The sequence below is a fragment of the Salmo salar genome, chromosome 14 (genome assembly GCF_965601325.2).
Source record: "Salmo salar chromosome 14, fSalSal1, whole genome shotgun sequence".
Taxonomy (NCBI): Eukaryota; Metazoa; Chordata; class Actinopteri; order Salmoniformes; family Salmonidae; genus Salmo; species Salmo salar.
In genome coordinates this window covers 103,002,439-103,023,676 of record NC_138304.1, presented here as the reverse complement: position 1 = coordinate 103,023,676, position 21,238 = coordinate 103,002,439, and the positions used below count along the sequence as shown (strand labels likewise).

The 21,238-nt window shown below is 40.1% G+C and overlaps 1 protein-coding gene across 1 annotated transcript in view; it reads right to left on the bottom strand.

The window, feature by feature from the left end:
- Positions 1 to 1,757: 1,757 nt before the first annotated feature.
- The window catches only part of LOC123726888 (CD276 antigen), a 49,070-nt gene continuing 29,589 nt past the window's right edge, over positions 1,758 to 21,238 (bottom strand). The window contains exon 4 of the mRNA XM_045695059.2: positions 1,758 to 2,516. Within this exon, the coding sequence (XP_045551015.1) occupies positions 2,251 to 2,516 (266 nt within the window). The 3' untranslated portion in view covers positions 1,758 to 2,250. The remainder of the gene's footprint in view (positions 2,517 to 21,238) is intronic.

The following is a 21,238-nucleotide window of genomic DNA, read 5'->3' as shown; positions in this document are numbered from 1 at the left end:
TTGTGAAACATCACAGCACAGTTGAAAAATATACGGCAAATAGAAATCACAACAGGATGGTGTTCAGAGATAGATGGGAGGGGTTGAGTGGAGCTGAAAGATGGGACAAAAGACAACTATTTCAAACTATACTGTGTCCGTAAAATGTATATAGAATGTATAAGCTGGAAGTAGAAGCCTAAGTGTTGTTGTCCATTAGTTTACTCCAATTAGGTAAGGGATGGTAGGGTTAAGGGAAAATAATCAAGCAATGATCAACAACCAATTTGATGGAGATTGAAGAATTGTAAAAATAATAAATGGGCAAATATTGTACAATACAGGTGTGCCCCTTGACTTTTTCTACATTTTGTTACGTTACAGCCTTATTCTAAAATTGATTAAAAAATGTGTTTTATAATCAATCTAAACACAAAACCACATAATGACAAAGCCACAACAGGTTTTTAGAATTAAAAAACCCCTGAAATATCACATTTACATAAGTATTCAGACCCTTTACTCAGTACTTTGCTGAAGCACCTTTAGCAGCGACTACAGCCTCGAGTCTTCTTGGGTATGACGCTACAAGCTTGGCACACCTGTATTTGGGGAGTTTCTCCCATTCTTCTCTGCAGATCCTCTCAAGCTCTGTCAGGTTGGATGGGGAGCGTCGCTGCACAGCTATTTTCAGGTCTCTCCAGAGATGTTCGATCGGGTTCAAGTCCGGGCTCTGGCTGGGCCACTCAAGGACATTCAGAGGCTTGTCCCGAAGCCACTCCTGCATTGTCTTGGCTGTGTGCTTAGGGTCATTGTCCTGTTGGAAGGGGAACCTTCGCCCCAGTCTGAAAAACATCTGGAGCAGGTTTTCATCAAGGATCTCTGTACTTTGCTCCGTTCATCTTTCCCCCAATCCTGACTAGTCTCTCAGTCCCTGCCGCTGAAAAACATCACAACAGACTGATGCTGCCACCACCATGCTTCACTGTAGGGATGGTACCAGGTTTCCTCCAGATGTGACACTTGGCATTCAGGCCAAAGAGTTCACTCTTGGTTTCATCAGACCAGAGAATCTTGTTTCTCATGGTCTGAGAGTTTTTATGTTCCTCTTGGCAAACTCCAAGCGGGCTGTTATGTGCCTTTTACTGAGGAGTGGCTTCCGTCTGGCCACGCTACCATAAAGGCCTGATTGGTGGAGTGCTGCAAAGATGGTTGCCCTTCTGGAAGGTTCTCCCATCTCCACAGAAGAACTCTGGAGCGCTGTCAGAGTGACCATCGGGTTCTTGATCATCTCCCTGACAAAGGCCCTTCTCCCGATTGCTCAGTTTGGCTGGGCGGCCAGCTCTAGGAAGAGTATTGGTGGTTCCAAACTTCTTCCATTCAAGAATGATGGAGGCCCCTGTGTTCTTGGGGACCTTGAATGCTGCAGAAATGTTTAGTTACCCTTCCTCAGATCTGTGCATCGACACAATCCTGTCTCGGAGCTCTACGGACAATTCCTTCGACCTCATGGCTTGGTTTTTACTTTGACTTTGCACTGTTAACTGTGGGACCTTATATAGACAGGTTTGTGCCTTTCCAAATCATGTCGAATCAATTGAATTTACCACAGGTGGACTCTTGCTGAACCATATGCTGAACCATATGCTGTGTAATCAAGTTGTAGAAACATCTCAAGGATGATCAATGGAAACGGGATGCACCTGAGCTCCATTTAAAGTCTCATAGCGAAGGGTCTGAATATTTACGTAAAGAAGCTGTTTTTTTTTTTTTTTTACATTTGACAAAATTTCTTAAAACCTGTTTTTACTTTGTCATTATGGGATATTGTGTGTAGATTGATGAGGAAAATAAGGCTGTAAATGTAACAAAATGTCGAAAAAGTCAAGGGTTCTGAATACTTTCAATGCACTTTACACAGGAAAATAAATGTAAATATTGTCAACAAATGTCTGTCGTTTCCCATAAACACTGTTCTGGATTGTTGTTAGGGGCCCCTCCCACCAAATCTGTCAGATTGTTTCCCCTCAGGTCTGTAATGAGACTCTCTCTCAATAGAAGCTTTGTTCCCTTTCCAGTAATCTGACCCAGTGATAACGTGTTAGGCAATGAAGAGAAGAAAGAGTCATTTAATGTTAAAACCACCTAATGAAACAGTGATTCATTGTTACTGCTAGACTGCCGACTGGATTTGCAGCATTCTCAGCCCTAGGAAGCATGTTACCATGAGACTACTAGAACAGAAACACAGAGAATGATCAATGGAGTCCCTTAAATTTCATGTACTGGGCTTGGAGGTGAGACGTCCGAATCGCAGTTGGATGTCCTTGACTTTAGAGGACCAGTGTTCTTGTCACAAGTTTGTTTACGCCCAGTTATTTTTGTCATATTTTGTGATTTAGACGTGGCTTTCCATGTCCGTTTGTGTCGTAAGTAAAGGAATATGAGGAAGATAACCAAGCCTCCGGCAGGGATGAACAACATCAGCAGTGTAGATCTGTCTCTGGGACAGTCGTCATCGATTCTACTGCTTGACTCTGTTGACACAAAAGAACAAATGATAAACAGTGGCAAAATTATTAAACACACGCAGTATATATCCACCCTGAAGAAGGTAGTAATATAATATGTCATTATTAAACGCACCCGGTATATATATACTACCGTTCAAAAGTTTGGGGTCACTTAGAAATGTCCTTGTTTTTGAAAGAACCACAATTTATTTTGTCCATTAAAATAACATCAAATTGATCACAAATACAATGAAGACATTGTTAATGTTGTAAATGGCTATAGTAGCTGGAGACGTTCGATTTTTTTTTTAAATGGAATATCTACATAGGCGTACAGAGGCCCATTATCAGCAACCATCACTCCTGTGTTCCAATGGCACGTTGTGTTAGCTAAGCAAGTTTATCATATTAAAAGGCTAATTGATCATTAGGAAACCCTTTTGCAATTATGGCAGCACAGTTGAAAACTGTTGTTCTGATTAAAGAAGCAATAAAACTGGCCCTCTTTAGACTAGTTGAGTATCTGGAGCATCAGCATTTGTGGGTTCGATTACAGGATCAAAATGGCCAGAAACAAAGAACTTTCTTCTGAAACGAGTCAGTCTATTCTTGTTCTGAGAAATGAAGGCTATTCCATGCAAGAAATTGCCAAGAAACTGAAGATCTCGTACAACGCTGTGTACTACTCCCTTCACAGAACAGCGCAAACTGTCTCTAACCAGAATAGAAAGAGTGGGAGGCCCCGGTGCACAACAGAGCAAGAGGACAAGTACATTAGAGTGTCTAGTTTGAGAAACAGACGCCTCACAAGTCCTCAACTGGCAGCTTCATTAAATAGTACTCGCAAAACACCAGTCTCAATGTCAACAGTGAAGAGGCGACTCCGGGATGCTGGCCTTCTAGACAGAGTTCCTCTGTCCAGTGTCTGTGTTCTTTTGCCCATCTTAATCTTTTCTTTTTATTGGCCAGTCTGAGATATGGCTTTTTCGTTGCAACTCTGCCTAGAAGGCCAGCATCCCGGAGGAAACTTTTCAGACCCCATTTACTTTTTCCACATTTAGTAATGTTACAGACTTATTCTAAAATGAATTAACTAGTTTTTTTCTCATCAATCTACACACAATACCCCATAATGACGAAGCAAAAACAGTTTCTTTTTTCAAATGTATAAATAAAAAAAACAGGAAATATCACATTTACATAAGTATTCAGACCCTTTACTCAGTACTTTGTGCAAGCACCTTTGGCAGAGACTACAGCCTCGAGTCTTCTTAGGTATGATGCTACACGCTTGGCACACATGTATTTGGGGAGTTTCTCCCATTCTTCTCTGCAGATCCTCTCAAGCTTTGTCAGGTAACTTTAAGAGCTTTCCACACCTGGATTGTGCAACATTTATCCTTTGGGCTCCCAAGTGACGCAGCGGTCTAAGGCACTGCATCTCAGTGATAGAGGCATCACTACAGACACCCTGGTTCGATTCCAGGCTGTATCACAACAGGCCGTGATTGGGAGTCCCACAGAGCGGCGCACAATTGGCCCTGCGTCGTCTCGGTGTAGGCCGTCATTGTAAATAAGAATTTGTTCTTAACTGACTTGCCTAGATAAATAAAAGTTAAAATAAAATAAATAAATTGTTTTCAAAATTCTTCAAGCTCTGTCAAATTGGTTGTTGATCATTGCTACGCGACAGAGGTGGTGACGAGATTCAACGAACATTGAAAAACTCAGCTGTAAATAACAAGGTTAGTAGACTTATTCATACTTTTGGGGAATAGCACCTGTATGATTACATTAAATAAGGGGTGAGTGATATACCTATAGGTCTGCATTACATGATGAAATGAGTGAAGCACCTATAGGTCTGCATTGCATGATGAAATGAGTGATACAACTGTGTGTCTGCATTGCATGATGAAATGAGTGAAGCACCTGTAGGTCTGCATTACATGATGAAATTAGGAATACACCTGTATGTCTGCATTGCATGATGGAATAAGGGACACAATTGGATGTTGGCATTAAATGAGGAAACATTGTTGTGAGTGAAAGGCAAAAGCGATTGTTGTGAGTGAAAGGCTAAAGCGATTGATGTGAGAGTGAAAGGCGGGAGCAAGTAGAGGATATTAATGTACTCTGGGTGTTAGACGCTGAAATTGGTGAATGTTATAGCTGGTGACCTGGCTTCAGAAGTTCGCGTGGAGAAAACGGTTTTAAAGGGAATCAAGTATTCTGCGCGAATGGAAGGCAGGAATTAGTTGTAAATTCAAAACGACGAATTCGAAAACGAAACAGGGTCCGAAACGACCCTGGGCAACTGTGGCCACTGCATACAACTAAACTAGGGCTTATGGTGAGACCTGATAACGTAGCAAAAGGGTCAAAAAACCATAAGGGGATAGTCGGTACCTAAATATAGTTATTTAGGTCTGATATCTATGGGAGAAGTGAGACCTAATATGGCGGAGTGAGAAACAGATATTAGTGTCAAGAGTTACATGAAGCAACAGATAAATAGGCTGTTAACTAGGGCTTTACGACCCCTGGAAAATAGTTTATAGTTTCATACGTATGAGACCTAATGTCCGATCAATATCCCCTCTATAGATAAAGTTTCGAGAGAGATAGAGTAACTATGGTGGGATGAGGGATTGCGTGTGAGGAGAATTCTGTCAATAATCGCGAGAAAAGACAGGCAGTAAAACCTCAAAATAAAACGGGTTGCAGTGTTTGTCTATGAGCGAGATAAAGACAGGGTTAGGATAGACACGTATGATCATTCTAGCAGAATAACTCTATACTGTGAGAAGGAAAATTAATGGGTGTTGATACATATAGAAAACATATTGCTCAAATCAACAGTCGAAATAGAAAATAAAAAAAAAAGCTAGTTTGTTCTTTTAAGCGTGGGATAGAAGCAATTACGAATAATTATTCCCCAAATTCTAGGTTAATAATAATTATTCTTCCATTCTAGCTTAACGACGGTAAATGGCATACACATAAAGATTAACAGCGAGTAGACACTAATTGTATTTGATCCGGAGTTGTAAAAATTAAATCACATAGAATAAAAGATAGTTTAAGGATCTTACAAATAATCCTTTTAAAACTCTAGGTAGTGAAAACAAGCAGAATAAATACGAGGGTACTTTAACAACATGGGTGGTAAATCCTCTAAGGAGATCCCGGTATTGACGGGAGATGAACGTTTTATGCTAGGAAAAGATAAGAGGAACATTTATTTTGCCCCGAAATGGAGGAAGAAATATGACTTTGATGGATGTTTAAATGTTGTTAGATTGGAATCACTGGATAACCTGTTGGGGGTAGGGGGCAGTATTGACACGGCCGGATAAAAAACGTACCCGATTTAATCTGGTTACTACTCCTGCCCAGTAACTAGAATATGCATATAATTATTGGCTTTGGATAGAAAACACCCTAAAGTTTCTAAAACTGTTTGAATGGTGTCTGTGAGTATAACAGAACTCATATGGCAGGCAAAAACCTGAGAGGATTCTATATGGGAAGTGGCCTGTCTGACAAGTTGTTGTTCATCTTGGCTCTTTTTATTGAAGACTGAGGATCTTTGCTCTAACGTGACACTTCCTACGGCTCCCATAGGCTCTAAGAGCCCGGGAAAAAGCTGAATGATATCGAGGCAGCCTCTGGCTGAAACACATTATCGCTTTTGGCAAGTGGCCGATCAGAGGACAATGGGCTTAGGCACGTGCCCGAGTCGACCCCATGCTTTATTTTCTTTCGTCTGTTTACCTAAATGCAGATTCCCGGTCGGAATATTATCGCTTTTTTACGAGAAAAATTTATTTTAAACAGCGGTTGACATGCTTCGAAGTACGGTAATGGAATATTTAGAATTTGTTTGTCACGAAATGCGCCATGCTCGTAACCCTTATTTACCCATTCGGATAGTGTCTTGAACGCACGAACAAAACGCCGCTATTTGGATATAACAATGGATTATTTGGGACCAAACCAACATTTGTTATTGAAGTAGAAGTCCTTGGAGTGCATTCTGACGAAGAACACCAAAGGTAATAAAAATTTTCTTATAGTAAATCTGACTTTGGTGAGTGCTAAACTTGCTGGGTGTCTAAATAGCTAGCCCTGTGATGCCGGGCTATCTACTTAGAATATTGCAAAATGTGCTTTCATCGAAAAGCTATTTTAAAATCGGACATATCGAGTGCATAGAGGAGTTCTGTATCTATAATTCTTAAAATAATTGTTGTGTTTTTTGTGAACGTTTATCGTGAGTAATTTAGTAAATTCACCGGAAGTTTGCGGGGGGTATGCTAGTTCTGAACGTCACATGCTAATGTAAAAAGCTGTTTTTTATATAAATATGAACTTGATTGAACAAAATATGCATGTATTGTATAACATAATGTCCTAGGTGTGTCATCTGATGAAGATCATCAAAGGTTAGTGCTGCATGTAGCTGTCTTCTGGGTTTTTGTGACATTATATGCTAGCTTAAAAAATGGGTGTCTGATTATTTCTGGCTGGGTACTCTGGTGACATAATCTAATGTTTTGCTTTCGTTGTAAAGCCTTTTTGAAATTGGACAGTGTGGTTAGATTAACGAGAGTCTTGTCTTTAAAATGGTGTAAAATAGTCATATGTTTGAGAAATTGAAGTAATAGCATTTCTAAGGTATTTGAATAACGCGCCACAGGATTCCACTGGCTGTTACGTAGGTGGGACGATTTCGTCCCGCCGGCCCTAGAGAAGTTAAACAAATACATAGGGTCTGTGGGGATAAGACAGAGAAGCAGCGCACAGAAGGCCTTGACACTGCTCGGGTTTGGCTGGCAGAAGCTAGAAAGAGAGTGGAGGGGGCCAAGAGTAAGGAAGTTACAAAGAATGAATGTTTGGGTAGCCAGGAGCAGACCGAGAGGACTCCCACGGCTCCCACAGAGACACCATCTAAACCCAAATTATACCTCTCCCTGGCTGACCAGGGGTGGTGGGAGAACCCAGATAATGAGGTGGTGGTAGTGAGACGGAGGCAATCACATCAAGTGCCGCCCGTACCAATACCCCCTCCCCCATATGCTGGTCCTCAGGGAGCCGAGGGAGGTAGAGAGGAAGAGACACAGGGAGGAGGACAGGATTTAGCCACTTTATTGAGAAAGTGGATTGAAACAGAGGAAGGGAGAAAGATGGGAACTAGGGGAAGAGAGCGGGTTCGTGGTGCTGCACAACCCAGAGCTCTCAGTAGACTCGTTTACCATAACCAAAATCCGGATAGGAATAGACAAAAGAAAGGGGAGATGGATGCTTTAACTGTAACAAACCGGGTCATTTTGCTAGAGAATGTGAGGTTCTGTGTAAACACTGCAATAAAATAGGTTGAAACTGTCAAAAGAGTGAATCGGTTGAGATAGAGCATCTAACAGTAACTGTCGGGGTAACAGAGTACCTGATAGCAACCCTAGGAGAAATAGCGGGGAGGAGCAGAGACTCTGTAGACAGAAGGGGAAAAACAGGGAGACACGCTGACAGAGACGGAGAGAAGCAGTGTTTCAATTGTCACAAGCTAGGACACCTTGCTAGACAGTGTAAAGCACCGTGTAACCACTGCAGGGAGGGAAACCATTCTCGTAGAGATTGTAACAAAAACAGAGACAAGCAAGGCCAGAGAGGGAGTAGAGACAGATACAAGGAGAAGGTCAGGCGCCCCCAGCCAGACTCAGAGGAGGATGGGGCATGACTACCTATGGAGAGCGGGGGAACAGACACTAGTGAGGGGAAGGACGATTTTCAGAATTTAGTTATAAACAGCGATTGTGAAGTTTTTGAATTGGCTACAATTGATTTGGCATTACAACAAGAACAGAAACCCTATTTGACACTAACAGTAATGGGAGAGAGAATCAAATTTCTGAGTGATACTGGGGCGTGTCTTGTTTTCTGAGTTTTAATAAACACATTCAATTCTTTTGATAGGGAATGTTCTGGGAACCTGGGATACAAAACGTTAATAAAGTTCTTAGCCTTTATTTGTCTAATGTAGTAAGAAACACGGTTCTGAAAGGGTGGTATGACTTTTGACCCCTCTGGTGACTTTCCCTGTGTGGTCTGATCAGCCACATTGAAAAGCCATTTGGATGGTGAATTTAAGGTCATTGGTGATATTGATTTTAAGGGAATTTGTAGAACTGATAATTATGATGGAGTTAAAGTTCTTAGACACAATTGATCATTTGAACCAATGAGAAGACTAAAAGGGCAAAGCCTTAGACTAAGGGTAGGCTTCCTTAAGTCTATTTTCCTAGAACAATAAGGGTACAATAATGTTTCTTGGTGGAGTAAATCAGATTAGTCATTCTGATCCGATTATGTTATTTGAAAATATTTTGACCAGTAGCAGGGGTATTTTTTACATGATCTAGATAAGTTTATTTTCCCTTAGGAAGTCAGCTGTTGTTGAAAGCAGTGTAAGAGATTTAACACAACAAGGCTGTGGAATTGATATAATAGTATTATATTTTGTTGTGAATAAGTTTAATAATGGTAGACTTATGTCAACATACTTAGGGGTATGGTTAGAGGATAAGCTTTCTTTTAAAAAACATGTTACTGAATTGGAAAAAAAGCTCAAATTCAAGATAGGGTTCCTTTACAGAAACAGGGCTTGTCTGTCCTCCGTAAATAGAAAACAAATTGTGCAGGCTACTTTTATGTCCGTTTTAGATTATGGTGATATTATCTATATGCATGCATCGGCAAACACATTAAAACCACTGGATGCTATTTACCATTGTGTACTCAGGTTTATCACGGGTGATAGTTACAAAACTCATCACTGTATCCTATATCAACATGTGGGTTGGGCCTCTCTATCTGTGAGGCGAGAGCAACATGCTCTCTTGTTTATTTATAAAGCGCTTCTTTTAAAACTACCTCCATATATATCTTCATTAATCTCCACTAGATATACACATTTTAAAACCAGATCACAGATGTGGATTACATTAGAGACTCCTGCGGTCTCCACAGAGTTGGGTAGGACTGCCTTTAGTTCCTTTGCGCCTTATTTATGGAACAAACTGCAGATCCAACTTAAGTTAGACACTCTGGTGTCCCTTGCCCATTTCAAAAATGTTATGGAGGATCAATATGATGTTGTCTGTGATTGTTTCTGTTGAATTGTGTCTTTGTTTTGTATGTTTGAAATGTTCTTGTCTGTATGCCTAAAACTGTACATGTCAACATGTTTACACAGGGCACAGCCGTAAAAGAGATACAGGTCTCAGTCTGTTTTCCCTGTTAAAATAAAGATTAAAAAAATAAAATAAAACAGGACAGGACAGGGATATATGACATCTGTAGGTGATCTAGGATCATTGAGGGTATTGTGATAAATTTAAGTAGATATGCAATATCTAGACAGGTTAATTTTTCTAAACCTCAGGAGTGCAACCAAGGAGACAATGAGACATTTAGCCAATATTTGGAAACAACCCATATTATGAGAAAAAGCTGGAGACAGATAGATAGAAGGGCAGACGGAGAAATCCTCCCCTGCACTGCTGAAACCTTGAGGGTTGGGGAGTAGCAGGAAGAAAGGAGGGGGGCCAGCAGGAGTAGATAGTAAGAGAATTTGGTTCACTAAGCTCTAGGATATTAATTCATGGAGAGACTATCGGCTCCGTTGGCAGGCATATATTTTAGTTTTGATTTTAAGTTTATGTTTGGTAAATTCGCTAGGAGGAGATATGATCATTTTGTTGAAAGTAATTGTTACCCTAACTAAAAGGACAATGAAAGCTTAGTTGGTTTCAGGTGTTAGACACTGAATCATTGCCCAGACACTATTCTGCACAGTAGGCCGAAATAGTAGCATTGACTAGAAACGGTGAAATAAGAAAGGAGAGAAAACTTACTATTTACACAGACAAGCACATAGACATTTAAAACCATACAAAACAGCACAGATAAATCTTAAAGAAGATAAAACACTTGACAGAGAATTGTTACAGAATAGCCGAGGATGAAGGCCTCAGGGAGAATTGGACATGTGGAAAATGAAAGGGGGCATCCTACAAGAGAAGGATAATTTACTTAAGGATAATTTACATATCCTACCAAAGACATTGTATGGATATGCAGCAATGTTGATACATAGGCTAAGCAATGTATCAAGGGGAGGGAAGTATAGTAGAGTAGTTAGGAAAGAGTGATGGCCTAGAGGATAATTACTTAAACAAAATTTTTTTTTTTGTAAGAAGATCCATTCCAACATTTTGATTTGGACTTATTGAACTATTCCGAAATGAGGGGAAGAAGGGGTGTTTAACAATAATAAATAAGTATAGCAAATGGGTAGAAGCATTCCCAACTTACTTGGTGGACATGATTATGGTAGCTAAAATATTAAGTCAAGATATTATCCCTAGAGTTGGTTTACTAGGAGCAATCTCTTTAAATGATGGAGGACATTTTAGCTAATCAGGTAGAGCCTATAGAATACCAGAGTTAGGGAGAATAGAGATACCAGAACAGGTAGACATAGAAGTTGAAGAAATACTAACAGAACTAGTGAGAAGACAGTTTTTTAACCAAACCCGTATGTCCAAGATTTTGTGTCCAACAGGTGAATTACAGGAGAAGGTGATTCACTCAATCCAACCAGGAGACTGGGTGTGGATCCAGTCCCTGAGGAGAAAAAACTGGAAGCAGTCCCGTTGGGAAGGCCCACACCAGGTGCTGTTAAACCATTGCCTTTGCCATTAGGAAAGCTGAGAGAGTCACTTGGGTCCACGTTACCCACTGCAAGAAGGTATGTACACATATGAGCACTGCTGATCACACACAGAGTTAGGAGAAGAACCGAGGACCAACAGGGTCCGGGGGTTACCTCCTTAACGAAGATTTCCTATCCCGACCGTTCATCACTGTGTGTGCTCCTAGAGGTGTGAGTATGGGGTGGTACCTTGCAGAGAGACTAAGGGCAGGAGAGGGTTGGCGGTTTTTGGGAAGAGTAGAGACTCTGAGCTGCATCATAGTTTTAGTAACCATTCTGATACATTCAGATCCACCACCTTCTGGTACTAATCATACGATACCTTGTCATTTATAAGGATAAAAAGATAAACTATATAATACACTGATGAGTGATGTACAGAATAAGGAATCAAAAAAGATCAGGATGTAGGTTTAAGGTAAACATTAAACAATTTCCTGGGAAAGAAGACAACTGTACAGGAATTGGGGTTGGCCAGATTGAAGTACTCAGCCAACACACCTCGGTTCACCTTAACTCCGGATGAATACCAGTGTTATAGATACAAGAATGGCACCGAGAACTTAGATGATTTTAATGGCTGAAAGTAATCGTTAATGTGACTGAATTAGGTTTGAAAGATGAATAGAACATTCTTAACCTCACAGCTGATGTAGGGTGGGCTAGTACCAGCAAAGGATGCATACGACAGAAATTACCACAAAGGCTGGTTAGGAACTTGCGCCCCGGGGTTTTGGTCCAACCAGTTCAAGTTAGTCATCAGAGGCCAGTTATAGGAGGCTAAAGAAGGCACAGGAGGAGTTTTGATCAGGATGGGAGTAGCTTTGTCTAGATGGATGCTATTGGCATCCTCAGGGAAGTTCCAGATGAATACAAAGCAAAGAATCAAATATGTGAAGGCTTTAACACTACATTATTTTGGTGATTGACAATAAATAGAAATGTGGATTGGATTAATGACATATTTTATAATCAACAAAGATTCATGAATGAAACCGGGGATGCAGTAAAGAGGTTCTCTGACCAATTATCCACCACCTCTCTCATGACCTGGTAAAATAGACTGACTCTCGATATGTTATTGGCAGAAGAGGGTGGCGTAGGTAGAATGATTAGGTTCATCGCTGCACGTACATTCCTGATAACACATCCCATGTTTGGGAAATGGAAAAGTGTTGTAAGAACTGTATTATGGGCTGCTTTCACCTGTATGAGTGTGCTTGTGTTGTGTGGATGTTGTCTCATCCCATGTGTGAGAGGTTTAATCACCAGGACTCTAGAGAGATCGATGACGCAGCAGATGGTGAGATATGGACCAATTCCGAGCTCCGATCAGTGGGATGGCGAATGCGGGCCTCCAGGCCAGGAAGATGGCTCCGTCTCTTTCAATAACGAGGAGCCAATGTTTGATGAAACATTTTTCAACGTTTAGATTCACTGTTCCTTTAATGAAAATTATGATGAAAATCCTAAATCGAAGTGTCATAATTGGAAATAGGCCCAGGACAGTAATGAAGGAGTAGGAGGAATATTCATGTATCGGTCTTGTTTAATCCTTGTATCACAATTAAGTTACATAAAGCGTGTGATTATTTGTGTTTCCATATAGCGTATGATTATTTGTATTTCCATATAGCGTGTGATTATTTGTGTTTACATAAAGCGTGTGATTATTTGTATTTCCATATAGCGTGTGATTATTTGTGTTTCCATATAGCGTGTGATTATTTGTGTTTCCATATAGCGTGTGATTATTTGTATTTCCATATAGCGTGTGATTATTTGTGTTTCCATATAGCGTGTGATTATTTGTATTTCCATATAGCGTGTGATTATTTGTATTTCCATATAATCTGAGGCCAAGCTTCTGGGCGTATAGGGGGGGGAAATACAAATACCTCAAAAATGCTATAACTTCAATTTCTCAAACATATGACTATTTTACACCATTTTAAAGACAAGACTCTCGTTAATCTAACCACATTGTTCGATTTCAAAAAGGCTTTACAGCGAAAGCAAAACATTAGATTATGTCAGGAGAGTACCCTACCAAAAATAATCACACAGCCATTTTCAAAGCAAGCATATATGTCACAAAAACCAGAACCACAGCTAAATGCAGCACTAACCTTTGATGATCTTCATCAGATGACACTCCTAGGACATTATGTTATACAATACATGCATGTTTTGTTCAATCAAGTTCATATTTATATCAAAAACCAGCTTTTTACATTAGCATGTGACGTTCAGAACTAGCATACCCACCGCAAACTTCCGGTGAATTTACTAAATTACTCACGATTAACGTTCACAAAATACATAACAATTATTTTAAGAATTATAGATACAGAACTCCTTTATGCAATCGCGGTGTCCGATTTTAAAATAGCTTTTCGGTGAAAGCACATTTTGCAATACTCTGAGTAGATAGCCCGGCCATCACAGGCTAGCTATTTTGACACCCACCAAGTTTGGTACTCACCAAACTCAGATTTACTATAAGAAAAATTGGATTACCTTTGCTGTTCTTCATCAGAATGCACTCCCAGGACTTCTACTTAAACAACAAATGTTGGTTTGGTTCCAAATAATCCATAGTTATATCCAAATAGCGGCGTTTTGTTCATGCGTTCAAGACACTATCCGAAGGGTAAAGAAGGGTGATGCGCCCGGCACGTTTCGTGACAAAAAAATTCAAAATATTCCATTACCGTACTTCGAAGCATGTCAAACGCTGTTTAAAATCAATTTTTATGCAATTTTTCTCATAAAATAGCAATAATATTCCGACCGGGAGTCGTTGTTTTCGTTCAAAGACAGAGAAAGTAAAATGGACTCTTCACGTGCACGCGCAAGCCCGTCTCATTGTTCTCAGATCGACCACTTACCAAATGCACTACTGTTTTTCAGCCAGAGACTGGAGAGTCATCATTCAACGTTCTGGCGCCTTCTGAGAGCCTATGGGAGCCTTAGAAAATGTCACGTTACAGCAGAGATCCTTTGTTTTGGATAGAGATGACAAAGAAGGCCAAGAAATGGTCAGAGGGCGCTTCCTGTTTGGAATCTTCTCAGGTTTTGGCCTGCCATATGAGTTCTGTTATACTCACAGACACCATTCAAACAGTTTTAGAAACTTTAGGGTGTTTTCTATCCAGATCAAACAATTATATGCATATATGCAAATGTAGTTACTGGGCAGGATAATCAGTATCGGTATTGAAAAATCCTAATCAGTCGAACTCTAGTCCATGCAACTTAATATGTTATTTGCTAAACACAGTTTTACTCCTGAACTTATTTAGGCTTTCCATAACAAAAGGTTAAATACTTATTAACTCAAGACATCTGAGCTTTTCATTTTTAATTATGTAGTAAAAAATTCTATACACATAATTCCACTTTGACATTACGGCAATCCATTTTAAATTCAGGCTGTAACACAATAAAATGTGAAAAAAGTCAAGGGGTGTGAATACTTTCTGAAGGCACTATACATTTGGGAAGTATTCAGACCCCTTGATTTTTTTCCACATTTTGTTACGTTACAGCCTTATTCTAAAATGGATTAACCTGTTGGGGATAGGGGGCAGTATTTGCACGGCCAGATAAAAAACGTACCCGATTTAATCTGGTTACTACTCCTGCCCAGTAACTACATTTGCATATATGCATATAATTGTTTGATCTGGATAGAAAACACCCTAAAGTTTCTAAAACTGTTTGAATGGTGTCTGTGAGTATAACAGAACTCATATGGCAGGCCAAAACCTGAGAAGATTCCAAACAGGAAGCGCCCTCTGACCATTTCTTGGCCTTCTTTGTCATCTCTATCCAAAACAAAGGATCTCTGCTGTAACGTGACATTTTCTAAGGCTCCCATAGGCTCTCAGAAGGCGCCAGAACGTTGAATGATGACTCTCCAGTCTCTGGCTGAAAAACAGTAGTGCATTTGGTAAGTGGTCGATCTGAGAACAATGAGACGGGCTTGCGCGTGCACGTGAAGAGTCCATTTTACTTTCTCTGTCTTTGAACGAAAACAACGACTCCCGGTCGGAATATTATTGCTATTTTATGAGAAAAATTGCATAAAAATTGATTTTAAACAGCGTTTGACATGCTTCGAAGTACGGTAATGGAATATTTTGAATTTTTTTGTCACGAAACGTGCCGGGCGCATCACCCTTCTTTACCCTTCGGATAGTGTCTTGAACGCATGAACAAAACGCCGCTATTTGGATATAACTATGGATTATTTGGAACCAAACCAACATTTGTTGTTTAAGTAGAAGTCCTGGGAGTGCATTCTGATGAAGAACAGCAAAGGTAATCCAATTTTTCTTATAGTAAATCTGAGTTTGGTGAGTACCAAACTTGGTGGGTGTCAAAATAGCTAGCCTGTGATGGCCGGGCTATCTACTCAGAGTATTGCAAAATGTGCTTTCACCGAAAAGCTATTTTAAAATCGGACACCGCGATTGCATAAAGGAGTTCTGTATCTATAATTCTTAAAATAATTGTTATGTATTTTGTGAACGTTAATCATGAGTAATTTAGTAAATTCACCGGAAGTTTGCGGTGGGTATGCTAGTTCTGAACGTCATATGCTAATGTAAAAAGCTGGTTTTTGATATAAATATGAACTTGATTGAACAAAACATGCATGTATTGTATAACATAATGTCCTAGGAGTGTCATCTGATGAAGATCATCAAAGGTTAGTGCTGCATTTAGCTGTGGTTCTGGTTTTTGTGACATATATGCTTGCTTTGAAAATGGCTGTGTGATTATTTTTGGTAGGGTACTCTCCTGACATAATCTAATGTTTTGCTTTCGCTGTAAAGCCTTTTTGAAATCGAACAATGTGGTTAGATTAACGAGAGTCTTGTCTTTAAAATGGTGTAAAATAGTCATATGTTTGAGAAATTGAAGTTATAGCATTTTTGAGGTATTTGTATTTCCCCCCCCCCCTATACTCCCAGAAGCTTGGCCTCAGATGGGTCATAATAGGCAACGTCTGCCTGGGGAGCGTTCACAAGCCTCTCTCAGTGAGTACCTTTTACACAAACACTTTAGAAGAAGGACGCCCTATTCTCTTCGAGCTATGTTCCCAACCTCTTCTTGGTGAAAGAAAGATTCTGGAATGCTCCCAATCAACCTGCATTATGCTGCTACAAAAGTCTGCCTTGTGACAAAGAGGCGCACTAGCTTAATTGCTATAGTCTGTTAGGCTAGCTTTTGCTAGTTGTCAGTGTGAGCAAAATATCAGGTTACGTTCATATCTAGTATGTATTTTAGGACAGATTGCATCGTCTGATGCAGACATTATTGTCTTTGTGTTTCAGTTTCACGCTGTTTCAACTCAATAAATCTTAGGGAACATGGAGATCATGCTTTGAGGGTTGTTGATGTGAAGGCGTTTATCATGCTGTCAAAATATGCACAGTAACTCATACGGAGGACAGTATAACAGCCATTCAACTCTGTAACTGTTTTAAAGTCATCATTGAAATAAAAGATCCCAGAAATGTTCCATACGCAGGTGGTCGGCAAACCCTCAACCTTCTGGTCCGTACCCTTGAGTGGCATCGACTGTGTGACAAAATCATGCTGAAGTGGCAAATATCCTCGTTATATTGATAACCTCGTTTATAAACATAGGGTCACTACAGTTTGTTACTTGTTTGTGTGTGTCTTTACGGCCAGCTGTTTTTATCCACAGAAGATGGTTAAATGGAAACACCCTAGCAGGCAATTGCCACATCTATTTTCTATGCAAACTTTCTAAATGTAGATTGTGTAGAGTGTGACATTGAGTCAAGCTGTCTAACAAATATTTACTCCAGCTGACAAACATGCAATTAGCAAAGCCTTTAATTTGGACTGAGTAGTGTTTACAGCACAGAAACCAAAAACGCCCTTCCATTGGAACATACATGCCAGTGTATTTTCTCTCAACCACAAACCTATTATTAGAAAGAGGAGCCTCGGGAAATAATTAAAACAGAAACAAAGATTTCTGTTCTTTACAGTTGCCACTATGCATTGGTGCTGGTAGTGTTGTCCTGGCATCTGCCAAACCTAGATTTTTCCGTCGGTCTGCCAGATGGTGGAGTATGATTCATCACTCCAAGGCAGGTATTCCCAAACTGGGGTATGGGGTACAGCTGTCGGGGGCCAAATACAAATGTGATTCATAAAAATAAAATAAAAATGTAATAAAAAAATTATAATCTTCACATTTTCAAACAGTACATTTATATTTTCTAACGGGGGCTATACATTTGGGCAAGTATTTTTCTCTCGCCTGAGTAGCTTCGTTTCACGGCCAAAAATAAAATTAAACCATCTAGTGTTCAGCGAAATGACAACACAATGTCAAATACAGGTATCCTAGTCAAATAATTAACATCATAATTAATAACAATGAACACCAATCACATTAACCGTTACTCTCTCGCGGAAACCTTCACTCTTGCGCAGACATTTAGAAACGAAACATGACAATTAAAAAAATAATTTTTTTGAGTGAGAATAAAGACAACTTGAGTAGTAAGACATGTATAAAAGCAACAGATACCATTAATAAGAAGGGGCTAGAAGCGTCTTATATGGTGAGCTACCGAGTGGCTAGGACAGGCAAGCCCCATACTATTGTGGAGGACTTAATTCTTCCTGCTGCCGCGGATATGGCTCGGGGAAAAAGCCCAAAAAACTATATAGAAAATGCCTTCATCAAACAACACTGTTTCACGACGCATCAGTGACGTGGCAGGAGCTGTTTTGAAACAATTACTGGTTTGCATACAAGCCAGTGAATTATATGCGTTACAGCTGGATGAGTCAACAGACGTGGCGGGCCTGGCACAGCTCCTGGTATATGTCCGTTACGTTTATGGGGGGTCAGTTAAGGAAGACATCCTCTTCTGCAAACCACTGGAAACCAGGACAACAGGAGAGGATATTTTTTAAGTACTGGACAGCTTTGTGACATCAAATGGACTTTGGTGTTCAAGATGTGTTGGTATCTGTACTGATGGCACAAAAGCCATGACAGGGAGACACAGTGGAGTGGTAACGCGCATGCAAGCAGTTGCTCCCGATGCCACTTGGGTCCACTGCAGCATCCGCCGAGAGGCTCTTGCTACCAAGGGAATGCCTGACAGCTTGAAAGATGTTTTGGACACTACAGTGAAAATGGTTAACTTTGTTAAAGCAAGACCCCAAAACTCTTGTGTATTTTCTGCATTATGCAATGATATTGGCAGCGACCATGTAACACTTTTACCACATACAGAAGTGCTCTGGTTATCAAGGGGCAAAGAATTGACACGTTTTTTTTTTTTTAAATTGAGAGATGAGCTTAAAGTTCTTTATTGACCATAATTTTCACTTGTCTGACCGCTTGCATGATGACGAGTTTCTCACACGACTGGCCTATCTGGGTGATGTTTTTTCTCGCCTGAATGATCTGAATCTATGATTACAGGGACTCTCTGCAACTATATTCAATGTGCGGGACAAAATTGAGGCTATGATTAAGAAGTTGGAGCTCTTTTCTGTCTTTTCTGTTTTTGTGTGCAAATGAACTCAATAGCAAAGCACCTGAGTGAGGTGGGTGCGCAATTACGCAGGTACTTTCCCAAAACGGATGACACAAACAACTGGATTCATTATCCCTTTCATGCCCTGCCTCCAGTCCACTTACCGATATCTGAACAAGAGAGCCTCATAGAAATTGCAACAAGCGGTTCTGTGAAAATTGAATTGAATCAGAAGCCACTGCCAGATTTGTGGATAGGGCTGCGCTCTGAGTTTCTTGCCTTGGCAAATCGCGCTGTTAAGACGCTGATGCCCTTTGCAACCACTTACCTATGTGAGAGTGGATCCTCTGCCCTCTCTAGCATGACAACTAAATACAGGCACAGACTGTGTGTGGAAAATGATTTAAGTCTGAGACTCTCTCCAATACAACCCAACATTGCAGAGTTATGTGTATCCTTTCAAGCACACCCTTCTCATTAACCTGTGGTGAGTTATTCACAATTTTTTATGAACAAATAATATTTTATATGTAAGATGGCTAAATAAAGAGCAAAATTATTGTTTATTATTATATTATTATTTGTGCCCTGGTCCTATAATAGCTCTTTGTCACTTCCCACGAGCCATTGTTGGGACAAAAACTCACACTCATTCTTATTTTAATAAATGTATCGTATAGTGTTTGTGTCTGGCAATTTCAAGCAACAGTGTCTGAGAGCTGTCATTTCACTATACTCTCCTCTGTGTGCGTTACTGTGCTTATTTTGACAGCAAGATAAACCCCTTTCACATCAACAACTGTGGGAGATAAGAAGATGTGCTGAGGTGGAAAGAACATCAATATTTTGGCTATAGAGGGAGAAGAAGACATCTGGTTCTGATAGAGCAACAGGCCACGGTGGGAGGCATAGCGACCTGACAACCAGACTTGAGTTATGCAGAAAGGGTCCAAAAACTCAAGATAGCCAGACAAAGAAGTACAAAGAAACCACATGAGGAGGCCCTGCTAGCATTATAATCTATACAGCTGTCGGATGTGGGCGTTAACAAGCAACAACTCATATGGAGAGATAATGGTAAAGAACGGTCAAGGGAAGCTATTTTCATATAGAGGGAGGGGACTCTATACGTTATGCAAAGACAGAATCATATAAAGATAGGACTCTGTAATATGAGAATTTAGGCTTTTTCATGGAGGGGCTTGGCTCTGTTACGTGTGTGGTAGAGTCCTTCCATGGAAGGGCTCGGCTTTGCTACTCTGTATTAAACTCTATATTGAATTCACAAGTTCTTGTAAGAGTATTATGTTCTTAAGACAATTTTCCACGACACAACCCTCAAAGCATTATATCCATGTTCCCAAGATGTATTGAGTTGAAACAGCGTGAAACTTAACTTCACTAGGGTAGCGGGCAGCATTCGGAATTTTGGATGAAAAGCGTGCCTAAATTAAACTGCCTGCTACTCAGGCCCAGAAGCTAGGATATGCATATAATTGGTAGATTTGGATAGAAAACACTCAAAAGTTTCCAAAACTGTTAAAAGAATGTCTGTGAGTATAACAGAACTGATATGGCAGGTGAAAACCTGAGGAAAATCCATCCAGGAAGTACTATTATTTTGAAAGGCTGTTTTTCCATTGAAAGCCTATCTACCATTCAAAGACTTAGGACCCAGTTCAGGATCTCTATGGCTTCTTCTACATGTGGCCAGTCTTTAGGCATTGTTTCAGGCTTTTACTCTGAAAAATGAGGAAGAAACACCACTTTCAATGAGTGGACAGTGGAAATTTCCAGACATGAAGCCAGCGCGCGATCGGGAGCACGCCTTTCTTGTTTCTCCTTTTCTATTGACGAAGCTTTTGTCCGGGTGAAATATTATTGATTATTATGACTAAAAACAACCTGAGGATTGATTTTAAACATCGTTTGACATGTTTCTACTAACTTTTATTATACTTTTTTAAACTTTTTGTCTGGGTGTTGAGAGCGCGCTTTGTGCCTTTGGATTACTGAACTAAACGCACCAACAAAATTGAGGTTTTTGGACATAAAGAGGGACATTATCGAACAAAACAAACATTTATTGTGTAACATGGAGTCCTGGGAGTGCCACCAGATGAAGATCATCAAAGGTTAGTGATTCATTTAATCGCTATTTCTGACTTTTGTGAGTCCTCTCCTGGGCTGTGAAATGTCTGTATGGTTTTTTTGTGGCTAGGAGCTGTCCTAACATAATCGCATGGTGTGCTTTCGCCGTAAAGCCTTTTTGAAATCGGACACTGTGGTTGGATTAACAAGAAGTTTTATCTTTAAAATAGTGTATAATACTTGTATGTTTGAGGAATTTTAATTATGGGATTTCTGTTGTTTGAATTTGGCGCCCTGCAATTTCACTGGCTGTTGTCGAGGTGGGACACTAGCGT